The sequence below is a fragment of the Gracilinanus agilis genome, chromosome 2 (assembly GCF_016433145.1).
Source record: "Gracilinanus agilis isolate LMUSP501 chromosome 2, AgileGrace, whole genome shotgun sequence".
NCBI lineage: Eukaryota > Metazoa > Chordata > Mammalia > Didelphimorphia > Didelphidae > Gracilinanus > Gracilinanus agilis.
This window is the reverse complement of record NC_058131.1, coordinates 518,383,392-518,411,134: the sequence shown is the minus strand read 5'-3', so window position 1 is coordinate 518,411,134 and position 27,743 is coordinate 518,383,392. Positions and strand designations below refer to the sequence as shown.

At 38.2% G+C, this 27,743-nt stretch overlaps 1 protein-coding gene across 1 annotated transcript; it reads right to left on the bottom strand.

Moving 5' to 3' along the window:
- Positions 1-750: 750 nt before the first annotated feature.
- COCH (cochlin) lies at positions 751-19,672 on the bottom strand. The gene is made up of 11 exons (XM_044662153.1): positions 19,639-19,672; positions 19,380-19,424; positions 15,552-15,708; positions 13,897-14,030; positions 13,328-13,390; positions 11,770-11,814; positions 11,535-11,682; positions 5,759-5,862; positions 4,397-4,623; positions 3,621-4,137; positions 751-926 (listed from the first exon to the last, which is right to left on the bottom strand). The coding sequence occupies exons 1-11, from the start codon at positions 19,670-19,672 to the stop codon at positions 751-753; spliced, it is 1,650 nt and encodes a 549-aa protein (XP_044518088.1).
- Between the last annotated feature and the right edge of the window lie 8,071 nt (positions 19,673-27,743).

Genomic DNA, 27,743 nt, shown 5'->3' with positions numbered 1-27,743 from the left:
AATTAAGAGTATAAATAGAAAAATACAAGGCTCTCCCCCACATTCAGTGTAATAAGTTGCCAGTCATAAGTTATTACAAAAATACACTACATAAAGCTTGATAAATGATTCCCTTCCATGCCATTCATAAGTTATTAGTTTTATAGCCAATGAACAAATACAGAAATGAGTAAAATATGTAGGGATCCTTGTTGAGTGTATAATGTTAAAGAAAAAACTACAAATGAGAAGAATGTAATTGGATCAAAATACTATTTTATATATTATGACATCAGTCATTTTGACAAGCTCTGAGGAACTAGGAGCCACTTCTATGCTAATAATTAGGTTCTAATGCTTCCTTTTCATTTATTTTAATAGATTTTTTTTTTTTGGAGAAGATATCTGCTTTCAGACCATTTACATTTGCATTTACATTTTATTTATGATAGTTTCTATTGTGCTTTTAAAAATAGTGACACAAATATAACCAATTTTCCCTAACCTAGGTGATAAGAATATTTTTGCAAATAAGAAATGTGGTGCTTCCAAAACCCATCTTGGACCATATGCCTCTAATAAAACTATGACTGTAAAATGCATAGTTTAGATACCCAAGTTTTTGCTGCATCATAATTTGTTGGAGATTGTTTGAGGGATACTGACATCTTTACGTTTTTGTAATAGATCAGAGTATTTTATGTATTAAAATATGAGAGCATAAGCACTAGAGACCTTCATAGCATTTCCTTCTGCTGTGAGATGTCATCTTTACTGTTGTGATTCCAAGAAATCTCTACAAATGCCTCTAATTATATCAGTAGCTATCTGTTCTAATCCTGAGAACTCCCTTGTGAAGAAGGCGTGAGTCTCCTTTGGTTCCGAAGCCATATCTTTCAGGTCATCCAAGGGTGCCCAAGCCACACCAATAGAGTAGACAGTGATACCTACAAGGGAAATATTTTTAAGTGAGTTTAAATGAAAAACTAGCTGATATACACAATCAGTTTACTGTATAGGCATAAAATTTGGTTTCACACTTGGCATTCATACAGTTGCACAAATTAAAAGGGACCAAATTCTGTGACCTTAGGTTTCCTATCCCATGAGCAGTTGTCTTAATTAAGGATAATAAGATTAGGTGAGTAAGGGGCTACATTACTTGATTTCATATAAAACTTGGAATGTCCTTTTTTGTAACCATGTTAATGAATGTTTATAGTGAGCGCTACCCCAAAATCAATAGGATTTAAGACAACTTGTTGGTCTGTAGACTAGCTCATTGGCCATTAATGTAATTTCTCAGTCATGCTTTTATGATGAGTACAGTATCATTCTCTTATCCTCCTACCCTTTACCTCCCATCAAAACAAAAGTAAAATGGGAAACTTGCAAGAAGGAAAAAAGGAATAAAATGACACCCCACTAAACTCTTAGCTGCTGTGCTGGTCAAAACAATTACTAGTCTGTTAGTCTCTCAGGAGCTTCCTTATCCTTCAATAAGTCCTCTTAGGAAATGTAATTTTCCTCGAGTCTGAATGGTAACATATCTCTGACTTTGGGATGTGAGGTGGTATTTCTTATCCAGTCATATTTACCTAGTTCTCAAAAATAATCTTTCAGATTCCTAGTACATTAGTGTTCTACACAATAGCAACTATTCAGATTTCTCAAAATGACTTCTGTATGGAAAGTATTAGAATAGGTCCTTCCTTATTTCCCCCTGTGGCTTCAACTACAGAGGATAGCCGTGGTTCTCCAAGCTTAACTATTAGCAAGTAATTGTAGTAAGAGTAAAGAGCCAGATAATCTAACAAGTGCCCCATGAAACAATTTCTAATGACACTGCAGATTTGCCCTCATTCACATTCTCTTGATGTTCGCTCCATTTAGACCTATCCACTGCACCAAAACATTGCTTCACTCCACTAGTAGTTGTCATGGCCAAAGAAGCTGCTGAGTTCTTAGACCTAGAGCCCAATGTCAAGCTTTTTTGAATCCTACCTCTTTCCCGACATGCAGAGGAAACAGAAGCAAAACTATTCCATCAAAGACTCGGTAGAGATAAAATACAGTAAGATACTTGAGTATTCAAAAACATAGCAGATAGGTTACAATGAACAAATGCAAAGCTTGCTCTTCTTATGAGGAGAAATAAGATTTTTTTTAAGTCCATAGTTTGTATCAGTCATATCCTTGGAGAGCTAAAAATCCCTTGCAAATATTTCCCGATTACCCCTGCCCAAAATGCCACCAAAAAGGAGACATTTTGGAAGCAAAACTGAAAACATTTTACCCTTATGGAAAATGATGTTTAGTTTAGTAATAATAAATAATGCTTAATTTAAAATCCCATATATTTCTGTTTTTCTTTAAGGAAGATAGACTAAAAAAGGGACAATTAAAATGATCCACAATGGGAGATTTTACAATTGATTTAACTCCTTATAAATTTGAGAAATTTAGACCTTTGTCAGAGGGTTTTGGTTTTTTTGGAGATCATGTTAATACTTTTATTGTCAAACAGAAATATCTAATTACTTAAACAGTGCTCTCCTGAGTTTATTAAGATGTTCACTGCCTGTCAGAAAAATATAATACATTAGAGTTTACACAAATAATAAGTCTTCCTCTTATTTAGAATGCAAGCAATTTTACTTATTGCAACAGAGGTTTTTCTTATATTTTCCCCCCAAATTATTGCTTCCCTTCTAATTTTGGTTGCATTGGTTTTGTTTGTACAAACCCTTTTTAGTTTAATGTAATCCAAATTATTCACTCTAAATTTTGTAATATTCTCTATCTCTTGCTTGGTCTTAAATTCTTTCCCATAGATCTGACAATTATACTATTCTATGTTCACCTAATTTACTTATAGTTTCCTTCTTTATATTTAAGTTATTTACCCATTCTGAATTTATCTTGGTGTAGGGTGTGAGATGTTGATTTAAACCTAATCTACAATGGGAGATTTTAGGAGAGACTAAAAATTGGATCTCTTGTCTTGAAAGATAAAGAATGAGGCAGAACTAATTAATAGTACATTCACTAAATTCAAAAATAGTAGAATGACAGACTCCTATGCAAGTGAATATTCTATTTTATCATAGAGGTAGAGGAGTTGATATAGGCTGAAAAAAAAATCAGATTCTGTTCTCTTTGGGACTGCTTTCAGAGACAGGACACTAGAGTGGTTGGACCATGAGTTTGACCCAGTTTGATCTAGCTAACAGAATCATAGATTTGGCACTGCAAGAAACCTTAAAAGGTGTTCAGTGTGACATTTTGCGTCCCCCTCCCGCCATTTTTAAGCTTATAAGAAAATGGGCTCAAAGATGTAAGTGACTGACCCAAAGTCATACAACTAGTACAGACCAGTGGCAGGATTTTAACCCAGGCCTTCCTGATTAAGCTGTGTCAAGCTGCTTTGCTAAGAAAAAACTTAAATTCTGATAAGAATTAAATAGGATTTTCCCTTAAAAATATACAAATACAAGATTGTAATTTCCATTTCAAAATGATTATGTTATATGATAAAATAACCCTGGGAATTAAGACGGAATCCAATTAGCAGTACTTCCAAATGAACATTTCCTAAGTTTTCTCCCAAATCTCAACCCATGTAAGGGCACAAACATTACCTGCTTTATGAGCAGCAGCTGCAGGGGCTCGGACATCATCATAGGACTGCCCATCCGTTACTATTACAAGGAAGTTTTTGTTGGGTCCATCCCTTACAGGGCCAAATATATTTCTCACAGTGAAAGAAATGGCATCCCCAGTGGCTGTCCCGCCACTCATGTAGCGGATGTTCCGAATGACAGCCAGGACATTCTCCTTGGTGGTATAGTCGGTGAAACTGAACTCCTTGCGTTGATCGTAGGTGAACTGAACAGCAGCAATCTTGGCACCAATGTCAGAGATCTCAAAGATCTTGGCTATATTGGAGACAAATTCAAGCATGAGGCGGAAGTTACTGTCTCCTACACTACTGGAGCCATCGATGAGGAAAGCGATGTTCACCGAGTTGTAGCAGGTCTTGCTACACATCATCTGCTCATGGGTGCAGAGCTTCTGCACCAGTGGCTTCACGTACTTGGTGGTACCAAACCAGCTTGGAATGTGGTAAGAGAAGAAACCATTATTCCGACAGACAGCCTGACAAGCAGAACAAAACACATAAGGGAAACTCCAAAACTGCTTTCTTTTTCTCACACACACACACAAAAACAAACAAACAAAAAACAAATCCAGTTATGGAAAAACACCCAAACCTTGTGCTTCTACTGAAAATGTTCAACTCTCAACCAGATAAGAAGACGACCATTTTTCCCCAAGGCAATATGTGAAGTTCCAGCACAAAATCAAAACTAACCTAAACTGACAAGACACTCTTCCCTTCCTCCAGCCACCTTACCTTGTCAACAAAGCCAACATCTTGAACCATTCCCAGCTCTTCAGGTATGGGTTTGGCCACAGAAACAATAAATACATTAACACCGAATTCTCTGGCCACGATACCAGCTTCCTCTATGTCGTCAGAGGGCCAGCCATCAATGAAGACCACCACCACCTTTGGAATGCCTTTTCTCACTCCACCGTCTGCTGAGAAAAATTTCTGGGCTGTGTGCTTTAAGGCTTTTCCTAGGATTGGAAAGGAAGAACATATTGAAGCAGCCTTCACCACCAAAAAACTGATTTTCTGATTACCTTTAAGTACCCACTACCTGGCAATCAGGTTTTAAAGTTGTGGAGACCTCTCCTTCCTCTTCCTATGATTATAAAGATCTGCCTGATGGAAGAAGCCTAATTATTTCCAAAAGACTTCCCCCACTCAATTTAATAAAGAAAAAAATTGTTAAATGCCTACTAAATATCTTGTAGACATTCCAGAGGACAAATAGTCCTTGCCTGGACAGAGCGCATGCATGCATTCTGTCATTCTGCTTAGAGTATGCATTATCCCCACACCACTTCTCATAAGCCTTACTTCTTTCAGTGTGATTTTTCATAGTAAATTAGGAATTGTGAATATACAAGCAGGCTCCTAACCCGACAGAAAAATCTCATCTGTCCCAAATAGCAAATGTCCAGTTAGTCTGAAGTGTTTCATAGAACAAAGTCCATACGAGATAAAAACAATTTATAACCCAAACTCTGGTTCACTTCTTCTGGAGCAAGTCTCAACCCCTCTTAATTCTAGTGCCTATCCTCTTAATATTTACTATTTATGCTGTATGTATCTTGCTACGCCTATATTTGTTTGTATACCCCCCCCCCCCCAATTAGACTGCAAAATCCTTGAGGACTGGGACTGTCTTTCGCTTTCTTTTTTTAATCCCCAGCACTTTGCACAGTGCCTGGCATGTAGTAAATGCTTAATAAATGTTTATTGATGGATTAATCTGTATAGATATAACTACATGCTGCTCTTTCAGATCTGAAGAATGACAAATAACAGGAGGAATATTCAGAATTCTTGGCTGTACCATGCCAACACAATAAAATGACAATTCTATCAATAATGTACAAAACCAATACTGTACTGATTATTAAACTTGGTTCCTTTACTTTCTTCTATTCACAAGGGACACTTCCTTTATATATGTGACAGAGCCAAGCTACTCTTAAGCCTTCTAAAGAAAAAAAATCTTCAAAGTTGTATGATTTTTTTAAAATAAAAAAATACCTTGAAACATTTTGTTACAACGTGAGAGATGATTTCCCATTATTAGTCAACTAACTGCCTCTAGGTTTTTATAGTTCCAGTTCTGCTTACCTGTATTGGAATTGCCCCCTCTGAAACCCACTTCTTTTATGGCAAACAAAACGTCTTTGGCTGAGGTAAAGTTCTTCAGAAAAAATTCTATTTTGGGATGTTCACTAAGAGGAAAACAAGACAAAAGTGATTCCCAACAGAATGAATAAAAACCCTTTTCTAAATCTTCATAACTAGTATTTATTTACTTGTATTTGTATAATGCTTTAAATTTTATAGGGATCATAATATACACTGTTTCTTTGGTCATCTCAACAACCCTGAATTAGGGGTTCTCATTATCCCTCTCTTACTCATGAGGAAATGCAACCTGAGACAGGATAAGTTACTTGCCTAGGGTCACGCAGCTAGTAAGTTATCTTGAAGGAGAATTCAGATTCATCTTGGGGTCCAAAACTCTATCCTCTACAGAAGTCACCTACTACTCTTTGACTTGTTTACATTAGGCAACATTTAGATTTCTCTAACTACATAGAATAATGGGTGTAAGATACAGCACCCCCTGGTGTTTATTATTAACCACAGGAGTGTTAGTAACTTAGCAATTAAGGTTTCTGAGCCCAGAAGTGAAGTCAGAATAGTGGCAGCCCAAAGTTTTTAAAGAAAAATAGGGAAAACAAAGTTTTAGTAAATTGAAGGATTTATTCTTATTTTTAAAAATATAGACAACTTCCATTCTTAAATCAAAAGTTATTCAGGTATTGATTTGGGATTTTGCTTTGCTAACTGAGGGTTAGAAGCATTTCACTTTGCTTTTAGAAGTATTCTGTTAATCATGTGCATGTTTTTCGTTATTTGGTGGTTTCAAACTCATGCTAAAAAACCAGGAATTTAAGATCTCTGATTTTGAGTCATCACTTTCTCCATGTAGATGAACCACCAATAACTTAGTAATAAATCTTACAGAGTTGCCTGAGGTTTAACAGACAACCTCAGCTATACTAGCTAGTAAGTTACCAGAGACAAGACCAAGGTCTTCCTGATTTCAGATCCATCATAGTATGCACTTCTTTGGGCTGCCTCTGTAAATTCATTGCTATCATAGTTTTCCATTAATTTTTAGACATTTGGAGGAAGAAGCACTTCCTGATCACAAGACTTAAAAGTCCCTCACCTTCCAAACAGCTTGCTTACGCCAATAGCCTCTCGTATTTCTGCCTGTCTCTAGGACAGTAACCTTTATAAGAAGTTTTTATGGGTTATTGAACTTAGCAGTTATCGTACCTCTTATGTTGTAGATGTCCAATATATATTTGGTGAAGGGCGTACATTTGTTCTAATCAAACATTTACTGGAGGAAAGGTTTTTTTAGGCTGCAATAATTACCTCCCTGCTCCAGAGAAAATACGAAACAGAAAATGGGATGAGAGAATCCAGATCTACTCTAGGCTTGTCCTTGAATCAGACTGAAAGATAATATCCATCTCAGCATGGATTGTGGGGAATAGAGTTGAACAGAGAAGCAGGTTAGAAAAATCAGACATACTTTTGTAGCAGGATTCTACAGCTTTATTGCATGTGCTAGTTCTGAGGAGCCTAGATTAAAATCTAAGTTTAAAAATATCTTCCAAAGCCAAATCTATACTTTTTTCATTATCTACCATTTTGATTTTTCTTTGCCACTCTTTTCCATTTGCAGATAATTGAGAGTTAACAATTCATCAAGCTTTCCTTTTCTTTTTTCCATTTAATATCAATTTTTATTGATTATCCACATAACATTTTTTTATTTTTATTTTTATTTTTTTAATTTTAAACCCTTAACTTCTGTGTATTGACTTATAGGTGGAAGAGTGGTAAGGGTAGGCAATGGGGGTCAAGTGACTTGCCCAGGGTCACACAGCTGGGAAGTGTCTGAGGCCGGATTTGAACCTAGGACCTCCCGTCTCTAGGCCTGGCTCTCAATCCACTGAGCTACCCAGCTGCCCCCATCCACATAACATTTTAACTAATAAAGAACAAGAGGCTTGCATAAGAAATTGGATTTTTGTGAAGTGTTGTTTATTTTATATATATATTTAAGTCATTCATGATTGGAAGAAGTGCCCAAAGCATTTAGTTTCCCAGTCCAATTTCTAGAAAATTTGGAAAATCTGTAAAAAAGCCCTTAAGAGTTAATGCTGCAAACTGCAGCTTAGCTCCTTTTAAACTCAAGCATCGTTAGAGAAGCTTACACACTCCTGCATCCCCACCCCCAGAAGATGAGCATCTGTGACCTACATCAGACTTCTCACTTTTAGATAGGCCTTATCCCAGCAGTAGGTTGAGTGGTTGCCATAGTAACAGAGGTGGTTTGGGGAGTGTTTTTTTCCCTACTTAAAATTCATGATTAAATAGATGCCAGGGACTTTGGGGAGGATGAGGAGGGAGATCTGTGCTTCTGACTTATGAATTGGAAGGTTTTAATGTAAAATAGGAGCTGAAGAGGATGAACACTAAATTTAAGACAGATAAATCTTATAGGGAGGGTTCTAGCCAATTTCCCAATGACCAAATGAAGAGATGCACGGGGAGGAGTGGAATCTAGTGTTCTAATCTCTCATCTCTCAAATTTGCTGAGTATTTAAAAAATGAGTCAAACCAATAAAGTTTATGAATACTGGAGTTGGCCCAGCTCTCAGAGGTATCTGCTTTGAGGGCAAGAACTAAACTTGGTATTTGGAAGAGCCTACATCTACCCAGTTTAAATTTATGTACTAGCATGTGGTACTTCCAATTTTGACAGTTCTAGAAATGTAAAAATTTTGTATTTATCTGTTGATCTGGAAAAGCATAGATTCTTGCTCTAGCAGCATTGTAGCACAGAAGTATGGTGGGTTCTTCAAGGCTATAGTAATGGTAGCATATGTTATGCAGGAAAGGGTAATAACTCTGGGGTTGGAGGACCAGGATTCACATCCTCCCTCGGTGTGAACTTGGGCAAGCCACTTCAGTCTCTCTGGGCCCCAGTTTCCTCATCTGTAAAATGAGAGCTTTAGACTAGGTAGCCACCTAATGTCCATTCCAGCAGCTCTACCCCTAAGATCCATTGATAAGTCCTGCCATGCTAACCTGATCTGAAAGCAAACTACAAATGTTCTAGTCTTAGAATCTCCTTAGAATTTTAGATTCTCTTCTTTCTTTTTTTAAATTTACCAGTACTTTATTTTTTCAAAGTACCAGCTCCTAGTCTTATTTACTAGTTCAATAGTTCTTTTCAATTTTATTGATTTCTCCTTTGATTTTTAGTATTTCCAATTTAGTTTTCATTTGGGGATTTTTTATTTGTTTGCTTTCTAATTTTTTAGGTTGCAAGCCCAATTTACTAATCACCTCCCTCTCTATTTTGTTGCTATAGGCACTCAGGGATATCCTTAGAATTTAAGAGCTGGAAGAAATCTTACTCAAAGCAACTCCAAATGAAAACCCAGAAGTATGAATTCTGTGACTCTCTCTAGAATACATTATTAAAGGGGTGGCTTATAAGCACTTAGAGAAGTGATGATCATGACCATGATTCCCTAAAATTTCATCAAGAACAATTCACACTTTGCCTTTTTTTTTATGACAGGGTTACTATTGATCACAGAAATTACCTAGAAATAGTATACCTAGATTTCACTAAAGCATTTCACAGAATCACAGGCTCGAAATTAGAAGGGATTTTCAAGACCATCTAGTATAAGCAACACCTAAATAAACTATGGGGCAACTGGGTGACTCCGTGGATGGAGCACTGGAGTCCAGATTCAGGAAAAACCTCAGTTCAAATCCAGGCTCAGATGCTTACTAGCTATGTAGCCCTGGGCATATCATTTAACTCTGTTTGTCTCAGTTTCCTTATCTGTAAAATGAATTATAGAAGGAAATGGCAAACCACTCCAGTATCTTTGCCAATAAAACTCTAAATGGGGTCACAAAGATGACTACCAAAACCTAGGGCAGTGCCTTACATATAGTAGGTACTTAATCATTTGTTGACTTGAGCTGAGTTGGTTTCCATAGCACCCGAGAGCTGTCCATGGATAATCTTAGAAGGTGGTTTATTTTCCATCACTGGAAACCTTTAAGCAAAGGTTGGCTGGCCAATTTGAATAGATTTTTTAGAGTAATCTTGCCTAGGCATGGATGAAGAATAATATTACCCAGTCAAGGAACTCTGAGATTCCTTGAAATTCTATGATTCTATAAGTGACTTGCCAGAGATCATATGTAAACTGATCTCAAATAGAAAATGAAAATCTAAAAAAAGTAGAAAGAAATTTCTGATGCTTAAAATGGAAACAGCAAAAAAATTTTTTTCAAATAAAATATAACCCCAAACCAATCAGCCACATTCTTCCCAAACAGGAGAGTAACTAAAAATCAGTCCATCGAGCATTTACTAAGCACTTACAATATTCTAGAAATTGTGCTAAGCCTAAACAAAGACTAAAGGAAATAGTGCTAATTCTCAAGGAGATGTTATCTTTTGGCATGGGTGACAACCTCTCTGTGACTCCGTTTTATTAGTAAAATAGCATAGGAAGATTAGCCTTCATCCTCTCAATTTAAAGCATCCTCTACATTAAGAATTGCACCTTCTACAAGAGTACAAAGCCAAACTTACAATATGTACTTAAATCTATCTTTGAGTAGATGTTCTCCTCCCATACGAAAATACACATCTTCTTGTTTAATTTGTAGAATTTCTCGGTTTCTTCAAAGCTTAATTTAGCTGTCCCGTAATTCTACTACTTAGTGCTTTTGTCAGTGCCCTTTGTAATCTTGCTCCTTCACTTTTTGAGTCTTCTTTAAAAAAAATCTTACTTTAGTCTTAGTATAAATTCTAAGACAGAAGAGCAGCAAGGGCTAGGAATTTGGGGTTAAATGATTTGCCCATCTAGGAAGTATTTAAGGCCAGATTTGAACCCAGGTCCTCCTGACTCCTGGTCTGGCACTTTATTCATTGTACTTCCTCACTGCCCCTACCTTTCTAGATTTCTTACACCTTACACTGCACCCCTTCTCCCAACCTTGTTATTCCTTAAACAAGATACTCTCTCCCAACTCCAGGTATTTTCACTGCCTGTTCCCCATGCCTGGAATTCTCTCTCTCTTTATCACCATCTCTCAGCTTTCTTTGTTTTTATTTTTGTTTCTCTGTCTCTCTGTCTCTGTCTGTCTCTCTGTCTCTGTCTGTCTCTCTGTCTCTGTCTCTCTCTGTGTCTCTCTCTCTCTCTGTCTCTCTCACAGTACTTGGCACAGGGTCTAAAACACAATAACTGTTTAATAAATGCTTTTTGGAACTTTCTTTTGAAATGATTTTGTACAACTTACAAATTACTATGTATTTACTTACTTGTGTGTGTATACTATATATATATGTATATATATATATATATATATATAGTATATGCTATTCTGAGATATTTATACACACTATAATATATATTATTTTTAACAAAATATAATAATATATAATACACTATATGTCACTATAAACATAGGTACATATAGATATCTCAGAATAATACACACATTATCACATACACAGTGTATTTCTATGGTAGAATGTAAACTCCTCAAAGCCAGGAGTTGTTTTGTTTTTGTCATTGTACACCTGCTGCCTAGCACAGTGTCTTATATACATAGAAAGGGCTTCATAAATGTTTGTTGGATTTATTTGGCTCCTTTACTGTTAAACCTTGTGGGTTGGGGGATATGGATTATTCATGATACACCCTCCATCCATGATTTCTAATTCTGAGAGGTTACTTGTTCTATCAAGGCTCTTGACATTTTGAAATATAGGTACCTGGCCTGAACAAGTCCCACATGTGGTCCTTCTGTTCCAATCCCCAACATGAGAGCCACTTTTCCAACAAAATTCTTTTGTAGGTTAAATCTGCGCTGCCCAATATTAAAGCTTCCATCAATCAGAAAAGCAATATCTGCCTTACAATCTGTCAAAAAGCAAAACAAGTAAGTTAACCCAGCTGTCCTGGGAAGGGCTAAGTCTGCATGAGATTAAAAATCTTAACTCATCTTACCTTTGTTTCCAGCCTTTTTGTCAGGTGTCTTCTTCTGTCGTTTACCTGCAACACAGAAAGCACCCAACACTATTACCAAAAGGAGGGAAGGAAATTCCAAAGTGGAAAGCAGAAGTGAGAAGGGGAGTCGATAGTTAAGGATCATCATCTCTCTTAAAGAAATTGATCTTTAGAAGAAGAGGCAGCAATATCTCCACCAAAGAAACTGGAAGTCAGAACCCTAAGAGCTCAGTTTGCTGTATCTCCCATCTAGAGATTTACAGATATCAGAAGTTAATCCACTAAGACCAATGAGGAAGCCATGAAGCTAAAGATCGTTGGAGACTTTGTCAAGAGGGAGAAAGATAAAAGAAAGGATCTCACTTTCATTTCTCTGAGGTTCATTTTTTTTCATTTGTAAAATGGAGAATATAATACTTGTATTACCTGTTTCACAGAGATATGAGAATCAACTGGAATAATTTTCATAAAGCATGTAATTTTTTTTAACCCTTACCTTCTGTCTTGGAGTCAATACTGTTTATTGGTTCCTTGGTGGAAGATTGGTAAGGGTAGGCAATGGGGGTCAAGTGACTTGCCCAGGGTCACACAGCTGGGAAGTGGCTGAGGCCAGACTTGAACCTAGCACCTCCCGTCTCTAGGCCTGGCTCTCAATCCACTGGGCTCCCCAGCTGCCCCCAGCATGTAATTTTAAGGCATAATTTTGAGTTTTTATTATTTATCATTATTGTTTCTCTTCTCATATTTCTGCATTTCCTTTCAATGGCTTTAAATCCATGAAAGCCTTAGGAACCAATTAAGAAGCATCCGTTAAACTCCTAACATATGCTAGGTCTTAGGCACAAGGAATAAAACAATCCCTAGTCTGAAAGAGTTTGCATTCTACTAGGGAATACAATATATACACAAATTATAAATACAAAGCAATTTCTTGAGCACTAACAACTGGGAAGGTAGAAACCTGCATGTTAATAAATGTATCAATATTGATTAATTGAAACATCTAAAGGAGGGCATCGTTTGGCTTCTTTTTCTTCATCTAGGAGAAAAAGTCAGGGAAGACTTGGTGAGAGAAAGCAATTCAATATCATAGATGTAGAGCTGGAAGGATCTTAGAAACCACTGAGTCCAACACTTTCACTTTACAGAAAAACTGAGGCTCAAGAGAGTGACTTGCCTTTGGATACTCAGGTAGTAAATGACAGAGGCAGGCTTTGAATTTGTGTCATAAGACCTCAAATACAGTACTTATTTGACTATACCAGGAGCTCACAACCCACTTTTGTTTCTTCCATAGAAGCTGTAATGTAGCTAAGAGAATGTTGTTTGTAGAATGCTGGGCAGATAAAAGAAATCAAAGGAAATACGGAAGAAAAGATGGTGCATGTTTTCTTATGTCTGTCATTTGACGCAAGAGCAAAATTTGATATATTTATCTAGTTCCTCTTTAACAGTATTACAAAACAATTAAAAGGCTGACACCTCAATTAACATATTTATTTCTACTTCCCAAATTTTGGATCAAGCAACTGAGAAGATAGATTCCACACTTTTATACCTGCTGGTGGACGTGCTGTGGACACTGCCCGTCCTGTGGCTTCCAGAGCTCCCCTTTTGCCTTCTGTTAATAAAATAAAAAGATGATTGATTTTTTCTTTTGCCTCCTATCTCATCACCATCAGAGACTGAGGAATCTAATTTAGTACTAAGACCAAGTAGGAGACAGGGCTGGTAAATCCCACTTGCTGATTGCCCGTGGAAACATACTGTGACCTTTTAGCTGCAAAGAGCCAAACCTGACCCTCACTGAACAACAAGAAAACAAATCTCACTAGGGTTCCTTATCTAAATAGTCTCTATTTCCACCAATATTAGATCAGTCCTCTATCTTCAGATGGAAAAAGTAGAGAGATTAAGGTAGAAAAACACTTTTCTCCTTTTACACATATTCTGCCAGAGTGAGCACCAGATCTCAAAGATCATAGGTATGGCAATAACTGACATCAATTGATGGCTTCAGTCTTTGGGACAAGCAACATAACCAAAGATGCTGACTAAAGAAAGTTAGACAACACTGCTGCCTAGTGACACTTTTTTTTCAAAGTAAAGGAAGCTGGTTGCACCTACTGGCCACTGTGAAAGATGAGGACCATCGGGTCAGGGTTTGAGACTGGATGCCATTGGAAGCTACTGAAGAATAGTTTTCCCGGCCAGGTAGACCATAGACCCGTACAGCCCCTCCTGAGCTGGTGATTACCCCCCTGAAACATAATAATGGGTTGAGCAGCAATTAAAACTCACATCTGAGATCAAAGGATCATAGATTTAGGGCTGGAAGGAAACCTAAAGACCTACTCCAACCTTCTTATTTTATAGATGAGGAAACTGTGCCTTAGAGGAATGAAGTGACTTGTCCACACAGGTAAGAAGGGGCAGAGTCAAAATTTGAACCCAGGTTCTCAGATTATAGATCTAGCACCTGATGATGCTTCTCAAAAACCTTACAGTTGCTGTAGGGACTGGAGTAAGTTAGATGGACTATAATATTCTGCTATGTCTTAGTAAAAAGGTAATATGGTAGAAGGGAAAAAGAATTTGATATAGGAGTAAGAAGCCCTGAGTTTTAGTACTGAGACGGATGCTTACTAGTCATGTAGCCATGAGCAAATTTCTCAGTCTCTGCAGTCCAGTGTTTTTTATCAGCAAAATGGAGATAATAATTCTTGTACTTTCTACTTTTTTACAGTATAAAGAAGAGGTCTTATTATCTACATTGTTGCCCCATGGCAAAGAGAATAACATTAGAAAGAACTCAGTTTAAGACTTGCCTCTGACACTTTCCAGTGGAGTGACCATGGAGAAGTAACTCAACTTTTGTGACCCTCAATTTCTTCATCTGTAAAACTGGGATAATAAGGTTGGCAAGATCTATCCCACAAGATTGTTGCAATGCTCAAATGAGATAACAAATTTAAAGCTGTCAGTGACCATTTATTATAAGGCAAGGAGATCCATGTCTCAGTAATTCAGGCAAAGATGCCATCTAAACACTCTGTCAGTCTTGAGTGTTTCTTTTTTCAGTAACAGCTGTTTAAGGGGGCAGCTAGTTGGCATCCTTGGATAGAGTGCCAGGTCAGGAGGACCTGGGTTCAAATTTGGCCTCAAACACTTCTTAGCTGTGTGACTCTGAGCAAGTCACTTAACCTCATTTATCTAGCCCTTGACCTTCTTAGAGTTGTTACCAAGAGAGCTGTTTAGAGTTGTAATAGAATATCTTTGGGGAAATGTGCCTTTTTAACTTCTTGAGTAGTCATAAACTTGGGGGTCACTATTTTTTCTTCTTATTTCCCAGAATTGCTGTGTTAATAAATATTTCAATACGATTTTCCAAACTTCCCAAGATATGGTCTTGAAATATAGGACTTTGTTCAAAGCAAATTAAAAGGGTCCCAGTCCATTCTTCAGCTTACCAAAAGTGTAGGGAGCTGCAACATATTTTAGAATGGAAGAAGCCTCATATCAGGAGGGACCCCAAAAGGAAATTGATTCCATTTTGCCTTTTTTGATAGGACAAACTTTCAGGGGGATTTTGCTTTTTATTTTTTTCTTCTAAGAGCTAAAGCTTTCCCTGACTATTTTATTCCATCCAGAGTTTTGAAGTTTTTTTCAGGAAAGCTTTAAAAGCTAGTTGTCTCCTATAACAAAAATTGGCAAAATAATATTGCAAAATTGAGAGATGGATGCAACAGTCACTCCTGCTCTGACATGATCAGCAGGCTTACCTGTGAATGGCAGCTCCACAGATGCTCGAAAGAGAAGCATAGACTATGTTCCCAAAGACATAGAAATCTCGGAGAAGACACCCCCCTGGGCAAAGGACATCAGCTTGCTCCTTTCTGATATCAAGTCCTCTTGTAAAGCATGTGATAGCAATAGGAGCTGAAGAAAAAGAAGGGGATACAACCAGCCCCATGATTTCTTTGTGGTAGCTATTTTTCTACCCTCTCTTTTTTAAGTCCAGAAATATCTTGACTTTGGCCAAGTTTGGTCCCTAAGAAAAGATAAGAGAGGGCACCACTCTTTTTTGTTGTTCTTATTTTGTTTTGTAAGAGATGGTGGATTAGGTATGTGGAGTACAGGATATGTCAAACTTTTAAAATATGTTGGCTAATTTTTCTAATCTTTTTAAAAAGTCACTTTTGTTTTATTATAAGGTATTAAACTCTGGGAAGGGGAAGGAGGAGGGATTCTCTGAGAAATGTAGATGATATTAAAAACAAGATATCAATAAAATTATTGTTTTTACAGGAATTTAGAGGAGGAGAAGAGGTATATTTTCGGAAATGTGATGTAAAAATATGTATCAATAAAAATGTTTTTCAAGAAAATAAATATTTTGGCTTCTTTCCTGAATTTTAGGTTTCTAGCAAGATCAGGCAAGTACCTTTCCTTCCCCAAACTGGATCCAGCCTTCTTTATGGATTTCTTTATCATAAAATTTTAGTTTGGGCATCTTTTTCAGGGCTGGCTTAAAGATCATATTGGATGAATGTGTTTGGGACAATTTAAAAACTCTAGTCTAAGATAAAGCTGTAATAGTCATGATAATGAACATGATAATGAAACTCTTAGAAAAATGAAAAACATATGAATCCTACTTTGCAAGTATTATTTTTAAAGATATTACATATGTAAAATTGTTTTTTGGATGATTCTGTGATTAAATGTCTATATGTGTGTGGACAAGTCTGAACAAAATATCAGGCAATTCTCTGGTTTAAGAATACTATTTTGGGACAGCTATGTAGTACAATGGACAGAGTGCCAGGCCTGGAGTAGGGAGGGCCAGGTTCAAATCTGGCCTCACATAATTTTTAGCTTGTGTAACCCTGGTTAAGTCACTTAACCCTAATTGCCTAGCTCTTGCTGTGTTTTGTTTGTTTGTTTGTTTGTTTGTCTTAGAATTGATACTAAGACAGAAGGTATAAGTTTTTTCTTTTTGAAAGAATGCTATTTTTATGGTTTAATCCCAGAACACAATATATGTATATTTAATAAACAAACAGAAACAAACTTTATGTAAGTCAGACAGCAAATAAAATAGGTATAATCGGGATGGAGGTCTAGCCTTGGAATTCAGAAGCCCTAGATTCAAGTCCTACCCTTAACATATATACTGTGGTCATAGAGAAATCCCTTAAGCTCTCCATGCCTAGGCAACTTTCTAAGACTTTAAATTAGAGATTAGTTGCTGATCTGCTTTGGCAAAGGTGTTTCCATTTAAGGCATGCTAGGCTTCTCAAGGTACCTAGATGCCACAATAGACAGTATTAGACTTGGAATCAAGAAGTCCTGAGTTCAGATGTGACATCAGACACAAGCTAGTGTGACCCTGGGCAAGTCACTAGCCTCAGTCTCCCCATCTGTGAAATGGGGATGATAATAATAGGGCCAACCTTCTAGGGTTATTGTGAGGATAGGATGAGATAATATTTGTAAACCACCTTGCTTACCATATATGTGCTATATAAATGTTAGTTATTTTTACTCTGATGAAATCACAGGTCTAGACCAAAAATATGAAATAAAATAATCATAACCTCCATGTGACATAATATGTGAAAATAAAAATCTCCATCCAGAAAGATATCACAAAGACAGAAGAGAACAACTTCTTAAACATGCTAAAATTCAAATGGGAAAACCTATGTAAATATTGGATTTAGCATAAATGGCAGTAGGTGCTATCTTATGAGCATGCAGCTGAGAAATTTTACAACAGATTTTGTGAAAAATTAACACAAGAGAGAGTTTCATTAAAGTGCAATATATATGTTTCTTTGGGTCAATAATATCCAAATTAGTAGTCCACATTCTTGAACATTCTTTAAGAAATATACCAAGACCTATTTATCTAGAACAAGAAGTAAAAGTCTTACCATAAGGAGGTTTAAATGATCTCAGTAGAGATTCATATCAAATGCTATTTGATTAGCTGGAGAAAAGAAATATCCTTACAGAAGAAGAGCCCAGGAGCCTCAAATCTCACTGACTTCACTGAAATCATACTAGAAATCGTCATCTTTTACAAGTTTGGATAAGCAGATCAAAGTCTGACCAAAATCTCAGTCCAATTTTTATTTCTAACTTCACTGCTACCTCATCCACTGGCTGCCCATTTCCCCCTACACAATACCTATCTTCTTTGAAAGAAACCAAATAATACTACATTTAAAAACTGAATCCCATTTGCAAAATCCAGAAACAACATTCCAAACAAACAAACTTTAAATACACAAGGTTGGAAAACTTCTACTTTCTAGAGTAAGAAATTAACCCCAAATAGTTGAGTGTAAAGGGGTTACTTACAGATATGCAGACAAATAAATGAAGCTTGATTAGAGTTTGTTGACCCACCTGGCCCATACCAAAACCCAAATGCTGCACAGTCCCTAGGAACAACCTCTCCTGGAACCCAGGCCTGGGGCAGAGTTGAGTGTTGTTAGGTAGTCAATGGATTCTGTGATACCTCCCAGAAAAGGAGATACCATTTTCTTCATTCTGTGACTTAAAAAATCATAGCGACTAGAGTTGGAAAGAACTTTCTAGGGTCTATTCCTTAATGTGAATCCTGTCTCCAACATCTCTGACTGGGAGAATCATTCAACTTCTGTGATGAAAAACTCAGTATTTGCTCTGTTTGGCAGCTTACTCCATTTTTAAAAACGAATTTTTCATTTTATAGAACCAAACAAAATCAAACTCCTTAAAAATTTCTATCCATTGCTCCTACCTCTGCTCCTCGAGGTCAAACAAGAAAAATAATCAAGTATTTAAAGATGACTATTCTCCCCTTTCCCCTTCGTTGCCCCTCCTAAATGTCTTCCTTCAGTTTAAACATCTCCAGTTCTACAACTGATCCTCTTAAAGATGGTTTCCATTCCCTTCACCATCGCTATAGCCCAATTTAGGGCTTGTTTCAACTTTTCAATGTCCTTTTAAATGCGGGACCAGAGCTGAAGCCAGTCCTTTCTGATCAGACTTATCAAGATCATCACTTCCCTCTGGAGGCTGCAACCTTACATGTCCCTCAGTCTTTCTTCTTCTTCCCACTGGTCTCTAGTGGGAACTTTTTTTTCGGGTAATAAACCGAATGGAGCTTTTCACTCCCATTTTTTTTTTTTTAACACTTACCTTTTCCATCTCAGGGCCAAAAGTGGAAGAACTATCCCTAGAGCTGCAAAGCTGGGAGAAAGACCCCCATGAGGGCTGAAAAAGTGAGAGAGGGGAGAATGACCCTTCCTAGAGACCGCAGGAGCAACTGGTGTGTTGGATGAATGAACAATAAACTAATAGATTACAGCTTCAGAACAAAGACAGAGGGAGAAATCTGTATAAAGAGGACAAATCGGTAACCAGTTTCAACACATCCGTTTCTTCATTTTTTCCAAGTCCACACTGGTATATTCGTCCTGAAAGGCTGGCTCAAGGTCAGGTCCTGGGAATGGGTTAGTCTCCTGCACATCGCTCCTACTGAGGCCCCCGAGTTCTAAGAACTCTTCATTCCAACCCCTATCCCCTCATTTTCTCTGACTAGAAGCCGAACTCACCGGCGCCCTCGCAGCTCACAGGTCCAGGCAGGAGGAAGTAGCCACCTATACAAAGAAGAGGTGAAGGGGTCGGGATGGCAGCTGAGGCTCAGGAGTTTCCTTTCCTTCCTCCTCCCCATCCCATTAACCTCTCCGGAGTCCAAGGAGAGACTGGAAGCAAACCCAGGAGAGGATATTAGGGGAATGGGGGAAGAGAGTTAGAGAGTGAGGGGCGCTGGAAGATAAACTAAGCGTGCATAAGAACCCACGAATTACCCACCGAGGCAGAGAACAGAGATCCATGCCGGAGACATGATGGCTCGAGGAATGTTCAGACCTGGAAGAGGAGAGAAGAGAAGGGGACTTCTGTGCGTTGTCATCACTCCTACAGTCAGCTTCGAGGGCAGGCGATGTCCCTACTAGAATGCTCCCCACCCAGATACATCTCAGGCTCTTTTCTACCACCCTACTTTCTGGGTTCTATACACTCTACCCTAGCTCCTAGGGAATTGGGTTCTTTCTCGCCCAGCTGCCCAGTGCGGTCGAGATTCTTTCCGATATCCCAGATCTCTTAGGATGCAATGGGGTCATTTCTCTGCCCGAAGGAGAAGAAAAGGGGCGGCTGCTCTCTGCCTGGCTACGGGCTTATATTCCTTCTGCAGAAGGTGCAAAATTCAGAGCCTTTTAGGATATAACGGATCTAGAAGAGAAGGCTGCGGGGAGTCACCCTAGTTAAGTGAGGGAGGATCCGACGTGGAGGCAGGGAGGCAGGCTAGAGAATAGGCAAGGTAGAGAGAAAGGGAGGGAAGAGACAAACGGAGACAGACAGACAAACACACACACACACACACACACACACACACACACACACACACACACACGCAGTCGGCTCTCCACCTGCTTGCTGTCAGACTGGATATGCACAAGTGCAGAAAGCTGGGGCGCCCGGGTTGACTATAAAGCGTTTCCAGCGCGCATGGGCATTGGGCTGGGGGCAAAGAGGGGACAGAAAGAGGGGAGGGCCTGGAGGGAGGGGGCGCTGCGTGGGGGAGCTGGGATTCCCTTTGGGACTGGGCGGCGGCGGCGGCGGCGGCGGCTGTGGCAGCAGCCTGGTTCCCGAAGCTCTTTCTCTTCCCTCCTACCCTGGGGACTTGCCCAGGATGAGGCCAGGTTAGAGGCGCCTTGCTCCACAAGAGCCGCCTACTCTCCACGGGGTGCCCAGTCGCTCTGGGAGCTCTGAGGGCTCAGGCAGGGGTCACCTGGAGCAGGCCTTTCCTCCCTCCTGGAGGATGTCAGTCACGGTGAGCCAACTACTAAAGGGTGAACACCTCCATTCTCCATCCCTTGGGAAACGAAGCTCCCATAGATTGGGCACGAGGATGGAGGGGGAGGCCACAGACTAGAGCTAAGCTGTAGGTAGCGAGGACTCAGAGAAATGTGTGTATGGAGGGAGTTTGTTGGGGAGGAGGGTGGGTAAAAATAAGTTGGTGTGAAGTATTCAGCCTAGCCCAACGCTTCCTTGTATTTCAGCAAGAAAGGAAAACATGCCACGCAGTTGAGCAGATAAAATAAAGATAAAATCAAGGTCAGACTACCAAACTTTCAGCCCTTGCACCCCCTTTCGGTTCTCCAGAGAGCAATTCAGTATCTGATTATATGAGTGGTGGGATTTCACCAGGCACAAAAAGCTGCACTTTTGGGGATATTTCTCTAAGGAGAAAAGGAGGTAGCAACTTTGAAGCGCCCTTAGAGACCTGGCATAGGAATTTGGACAGCTCTTCGTGGCAAGCTTTACTTTGAGAGTTTGGACCTTGTTCCTTGGCAAGAGGGACAACCCTCCTCCTGCTCAGCACAGTGCCTAACACATAAACATAATAAATGCTAATTGACTGACTAATATTGTAAGTTGTGTGTGCATATATAAATAGAAACAAAATAAATAGGTAGTTTGAGGGAAAGGACCACCAGATCTGGGGAGAGGGGCTTGAGAAAAAGTTTCAAGTATAAAAACTGACAAATTAACTGAATCATAAGAAAAAAACAAGTATTCTGAGAAGCAGAGGTGAGGAAGAAGTGCCTTCCAAGCATGGAGATCAGCCAGTGAAAAGGCATAGACTCAGGAGATAGTTGTTGAGAGATGGAACATTGGTGGGAAGAGGAACAAGTAAGCCAGTATGGCTAGAGAGAAATCTTCAAGATTTCTGGAAAGGTAGGAAAGAGCCAGGTTGTGTTGGGCTTCAAATGATTTTAGTCTATATTTTATCTTAGAAGTAATAGAGAACTGCTGCAGTTTATCCCATTTCTTGTGGGAGTGGGCATGGGTGTTGACATGGTCAGCCCTACACTTAGATAATAATAAGATAGAGCAGGGGTCGGCAACCTTTTTGGCCATGAGAGCCATAAACACCACATTTTTTAAAATGTAATTTCGTGAGAGCTGTACAGTGTTCACAGTGCGCGCTCCTGTAACAGCGCCTGGAAAAAAATTGACTTTATGGCTCCTGCAGAAAGAGCCATATCTGGCCCTCAAAAGAGCCAGATATGGCTCGAGAGTCATACGTTGCTGACCCCTGAGATAGAGGATAATTTTTACTGGGGAGAGGTTTGAGATAAGGAGGCCAAATGGGCTATTTCAGAAGTCTGAGCAAGAGGTGATGAGGATACTAGAGTAGTGGATATAATCAGAAAGTAGAGAAAAGGTACTGTATCTGAGAGATATTATTATGATAGAAATGATAAAGTTTGGTAACTGATTAGATATATGGGGATGAGTGAAAATGAAGATTCAAGGATGACTGGAAAAATGGTTATACTTTTGACAGTAATTGTGAAGTTTAGAAGACATGAGGTTTTGAGGAAAGACAGTGAGTTCTGTTTTGGACATACTGCATTAGAGATGCCTTTTGAAACTTCTAGTTTGGAATGCTCATTAGACAATTAGAGGAATTCTCAAGGGCTCAGAAGAGAGATCAGATGGGAATAAAGAAATCTGAGAACATCTATATAGCCATGATAATTGAATCTGTGGGTACTAATGTGATCAACAAGTTGAAAGAGTATAGAGAGGTAGCAAGAGAACAGGGAGAGAACAACGTCAGAAAAATCCAGAGAGAAGAAAATACACAGGAGGAAAGAGGTGTTCTACAATGCCCAGTGCTTTTAGAGAAGTTAAAGATGAGAATTGAGAAAGGGTCATTAGACTTGGAAATTAAGGACTCACTGGCTACTTTAGCGAGAACAGTTGAAGTTAGGTATGAATTTGGAAGCCCAAGAGTGAGAAGAGGAATTGTAGATCGTTTTCCCCAGTGAATTTTGCTAAGAAAAAGAGTAGACATGTAGTATAGGGGCAGTGAGGTGACACAGTAGATGAGCTAGAGTAGGAAATGTGAAACTGCTCCCTTAACTGTCAAGAAAACCAAAAGGGTCACAAAGAGTTGAATAACAATAACAGCAGCAAGGGATGCTAAGAAGAGGTGAGGAGGTAGTGCCTTTCAGGCAGGGAAACAGTCTGTAAAAGTCAGAGAGGCAGAAAGAGAGTCTGGATCAGTGATTTTTCTGGGTGGGGAAACCTCTACCATGTTGGCAAATTATAGTTTAAGAGAGCTAGCTAGAATAGGTGGCTGTAAAAAGACTCCCTGTTGTCAAATACTGATTTAGTTTTAAAATGTAGTATTATCAATTTCTTGTTTCTTTTTTTATTTATCTTGTCAAATATTTTCCAGTTACATTTTAATCTGATTTGACTGCACTCAGAAGGGTCAGGGGCTGCATAGTGATAGGGGACAGGGATTGGACATTTCTGGCCATTAGTTATCGGCACTCCTAAAATGACTTTGTATAAATTTTGTATGTAACCAGGATGCAAAGTTCATTTGCATAAAATTTTCTCATTGGTGGAAATTTCTCCGTGTTAAATGCCTCTCTGAGAAAAATCTTATGAAAATGAACTTTGAGCCCCTGGTTATATTCATTTACTTTTATGTGGGAAGGCTGTCTCCTCTCTCCTATCCCCAGCTAATCCCTAACTATTCCTTATCCATAGAGGAGCACCCTTCTCAGATAAACAAAATCACGGGTCTGTTAATTTTTTATGTATATACTAATATATGTATATGCTATCTCCCTTGTAGACTGAAAGTTTCTTCAGAGAAGGTAATGATTGTTCATCCTTTGCAGCCACAACACCTAGCCTAGTGCATGGCACATAGTAAGTATTTAAGAATCAATAAGCATTTTAAGTGCCTACAGTGTGCTAGGTACTGTGCTAAGCCTTGGGGATACAAGGTGAGGGAAAAGACAATTTCTGCTTTCAAAGAACTCACAGTCTAATTGGAGAGACGATTTACAATCAATTATATGCAATCCAGCGATATAGAGGACAATGTCAGGCATTTTTGAATGTTGGAACATTAAAAAATATTTATTTTGTGAACATTGCTTGCACTGTGTGCTAGGCATTATGCTAAGTGTTAGGGATTCAAAGAAAGGTAAAAGAAAATCCTTGCACTCTGGGATCTCACATTCTTAATGGAGGAACCAGTGTGCAAGCAGTTATGTATAAATAGGCTCTATAAAGGATAAATTGGAAATAATCAACAGAGGGAAGGGGCCAGAAATAAGGGCCCTTGGGAAAACCTTCTTGTAGAAAGTGAGATTTTAGTTGTGATTCAAAGGAAGCCAGGGAAACCAGCAGGTGGAGATAAGAAAGCAGGGAATTCTGAAAATGCCTGGAGTCTAGAGCTGGAGTGTCTTGTATGTTATGCATATTGAATTTTATGCAAATGAACTTTGCATCCTGGTTACATACAAGGAAGAAAGGCAGTTAGGTGGCACAATGGATAAAAGTCCTTGAGTCTAAAGTCAGGAAGATGATTCATTATTCTGAATTCAAATCTGGCCTTAGACACTTACTAGATGTGTGACTTTGGGAAAGTCACTTAACTCTGTTTGCCTCTGTTTCCTCATCTGTAAAATGGGCTGGAGAAGGAAATGGCAAGCCTTTCCAGTTTCTTTGCCAAAGAAATTAATGGGGTCCCAAAGAATAGGGTATGACAGAACAACAAAATTCAAAGAAGAGCAAGGAGGTCATAGTCACAGATTGCGGGGTACTTGGGGGGACGGAGATGGGATAAGGTCTTGATTTATAGAATTTCAGAGTTAGAAAGGACCACTTCTTGAAATTATTCTGTATTTCTTTATATGTGCTTTGTATCTACTTCCCTGCGTATATATTTAATTCTTCTAGAGGAAAGTAAACTCTTTAAGGGCAGAAGTTGGGCTATTTTTGTCTTTGCATCATTAATGCCTAGCTAAGGGCTTCATATATATTAAGCACTAATAAATATTTGTAGAATTGAATTAAATGTAGTCCAGCCTTTATCTGATCCCTTGAGATGTCAGTATCCCTCCTCTAGTCGCCTCATAGCAATTTTTTTCTTTTCTTTAAACCCTTGCCTTTTGTTTTAGGATTGATACTGAGTATCATTTTCAAGGCAGAAGAGTGATAAGGGCTAGTGTAATAGGGAAATAGACTTTAAGAATAGGAGAGCAGACACTAGGGAAATGGGGTCAAGTGACTTGCCCATGGTCACCCAGCTAGGAAGTATCTGAGGTCAAATCTGAACCCAGGACCTCCCTTCTCTAGATCTCTATTCCTGGAGCCACCTAGCTGTGCTCCTTGGAGCTCTTTTTATACCCATATATGACTATGCTGTGTCTCCAGTGAAAGTAAGCTTCTTGAATGTAAGAACTGTTTTTATCTTTATCTTTATCTTTTTGTCCCGGTGCCTAGAATATAGTAGATACTTTATAAATGTTTACTGAAAAATTAATATCTGAAGAATGAATCTTTCTATAAAATCTCCAACATTCATCTAGTGGTCATCTAGTATTTGTTTGAAGGCTTCACAGGATGGGACACTTGTTACCTTCAGAGACAGCCAATTCTACTTTTTTCAATAGTTCTAGTTAGGAAGTTTTTCTTTTATTGGGTTGAAATCTGCCATTTGCAGCTTTTACCCATTACTTCTCATTTTGCACTTTGGAATCAAGCAGATTCAGTCTAATCCTTTTCTTACATGACAGCCCTTCAAATATAGCACTTGAAGATAGTCTGGGGAGGGAGAGAGGAGAAAGGAAGAAACATTTATTAAGTGCCTATGCCTACCAAGTGCCAGACATATTACAGAGATTAATAAATCTCATTTGAGAATTATCTTGATCTACTCAAAGAGCCAGAGAGACTCAAAAGCCTCTTTCCTCCTGGCCAAATACATGCAATTTCTTTCAACCAATCCTCACATGATGTGATTTCCATTTCCCATATCATTGTTTATCACCTTTCAAAAGACAGGTTCCAGCTTGTCAAAAATATGACATCTAAAATTAAAACTGCATTCCAGGTATGAATTGCCAGGGTTAACTATGGCAGAACTACCACTTAGATCATTTTGAATACTATACTTCTACTAATGCAGTACAAAGGTAATTTGGCTTCTTTGATTGCCATATCACATTATTGACTCATTAAGTTTTCAGTTCATTAAACTCTCCTCTATCTATCCTCCCCTATAAATGTGTTATTAATTTTTTAATCAATGTCTAAGACTTTATATCTATCCCAATTCAGTTACTTAATAGTCAGTAAATAAGCATTTATTTATCCTTATTCAATTTCATTTTAATAAACTTGGTTTATTGCTATAATCTGAGATATTTTGGGGGGATGATTCTGTCATCCAATATGTCATCTTTTCCGTTAAGCCGCACTTCATTTGAAAAATTTGATAACTGACATTTATACCTTCTCCCAGCCATTGGAAAAAAAAGGGCGAAATGACATTCCAGGAGAGTTCTCAATAGTTTAGAAAATATTTTGTATTGCTAGACTTATATCCAAACTCAAATTTCATTAAAAACCATATGAAATATTGCAGATCTGTCATGGATTCCCCTGTGACTGCTTATAGAGAGGCCATATAACATTAGTATGACTTAATAAGTATGTACAAAGATGCTTTACTTCAAGGGATTTCTTTTTTTTAATGTCTTTTGTTTTGGCTCCTGCTCCTTTTCCCTCTTTTCTTCCTCATTTTGCTTCCTCCTCCTTTTTCTCATTTTCTTTTTCCTTTTCCACATTTCTTATCTTCTTTCCTCTTTCTTTTTCTTTTTCATTAATATAAGGATTACTAGTGTAGAACTTCCCCCACAAAAAGTGTGTTGTCTCTAAACTTTTATAGACAAGGGTTCTTAACCTGGGAATTTATGAACTTGGAAAAAAAGGTTTTTTTTAATAACTAGATTTCAGTATAATTGACATCCTTTGTAAGCCAATTTCAAAAGAAGCCAAATCGATTAGCCTTTTAAAGCCTATTAAAATGATTTTATGCATTTTAAAACATGATTGTGAGGAGTCCATAGGCTTCATCAGATTGTCAAAGGGTCCCATAACACAAAATGGTTATGAACCTTTATGACTAAGTCATCTAATTGAGATATTGCTTACTGTCTCAGGAAGGGAAGAGGGGAAGGAAGGGAAATTTGAAACTCAAAATTTTAGAAAACAAGTGTTAAAAATTATCTTTTCATGTGACTAGGGAAAATAAAATAAATAAAAATCTCCTCAAACCCCAAATTCTTTAGACCTTTTTTTTTTTAAATAGTGGGATATAGAGGGAAGATACAGAGGATTTGGAATCAGTTCAAGGAGAACAGGAGTGTTAGATATGTTATAGTATGTAGATAATATCCACTACTAGAGAAGCATAACCTCAGGCTGGCTTATGGTAAGGAGAGGTACTATCATGTCCTTTTTATTAAACAAACAAACAAAACCAAAACACCCTAAGACCAAAATATTGAAGCAGTTAAGCAAATATCCTTTTTCCCAGGGAAGTAAATATTTATTTCAAGCAAATAAAGAACACTGATTTAATTTATTGGACTACCTCTCTGTCTTTGGGAGGTAGGATGGCTGGTAAAATAACATTTGTGGGCTGGCAGAATTTTGGTACTTACTTGCAGGGCTATGTTAAAAGTTCTAATCAGTTCCATCAAGAGAGAGCAGTATCATAGTGTTCCTATTTAACTACCACCCCTGAAGTTTTCCTTGGGAAAGAATTCAAGCCTTCAGAATGATTAAAGCTATCTATGCTCTTGCTGCTGTTGTCTAATGATTACTGAGGACACACAAACAGGGTTGGACTACATCCCCCAATTAGACTGGGCAAATCTCCATGATGGCAGGTCATCAGGCAGAATATACAAACTTCCTGGAAAAGTATGAGTTATTTCATAGTTCACCAGGCAGAGAAGGCTCAGTTGCTGGAAGGGCTTGTTCAACAAAATATGCTAGACATTATTTCAATTTACACACAGCAGAGTCCC

Coding starts and splice junctions, on each gene's coding strand:
- COCH (XM_044662153.1), bottom strand. CDS start 19,672: ATGTCTCCGGCATGGATCTCTGTTCTCTGCCTCG. Junction 11,815..13,327: donor CACAGCACGTCCACCAGCAG/GTATAAAAGTGT, acceptor TCTGTGTTGCAG/GTAAACGACAGAAGAAGACA. Junction 4,138..4,396: donor ATGTTGGCTTTGTTGACAAG/GTAAGGTGGCTG, acceptor TCTGCTTGTCAG/GCTGTCTGTCGGAATAATGG.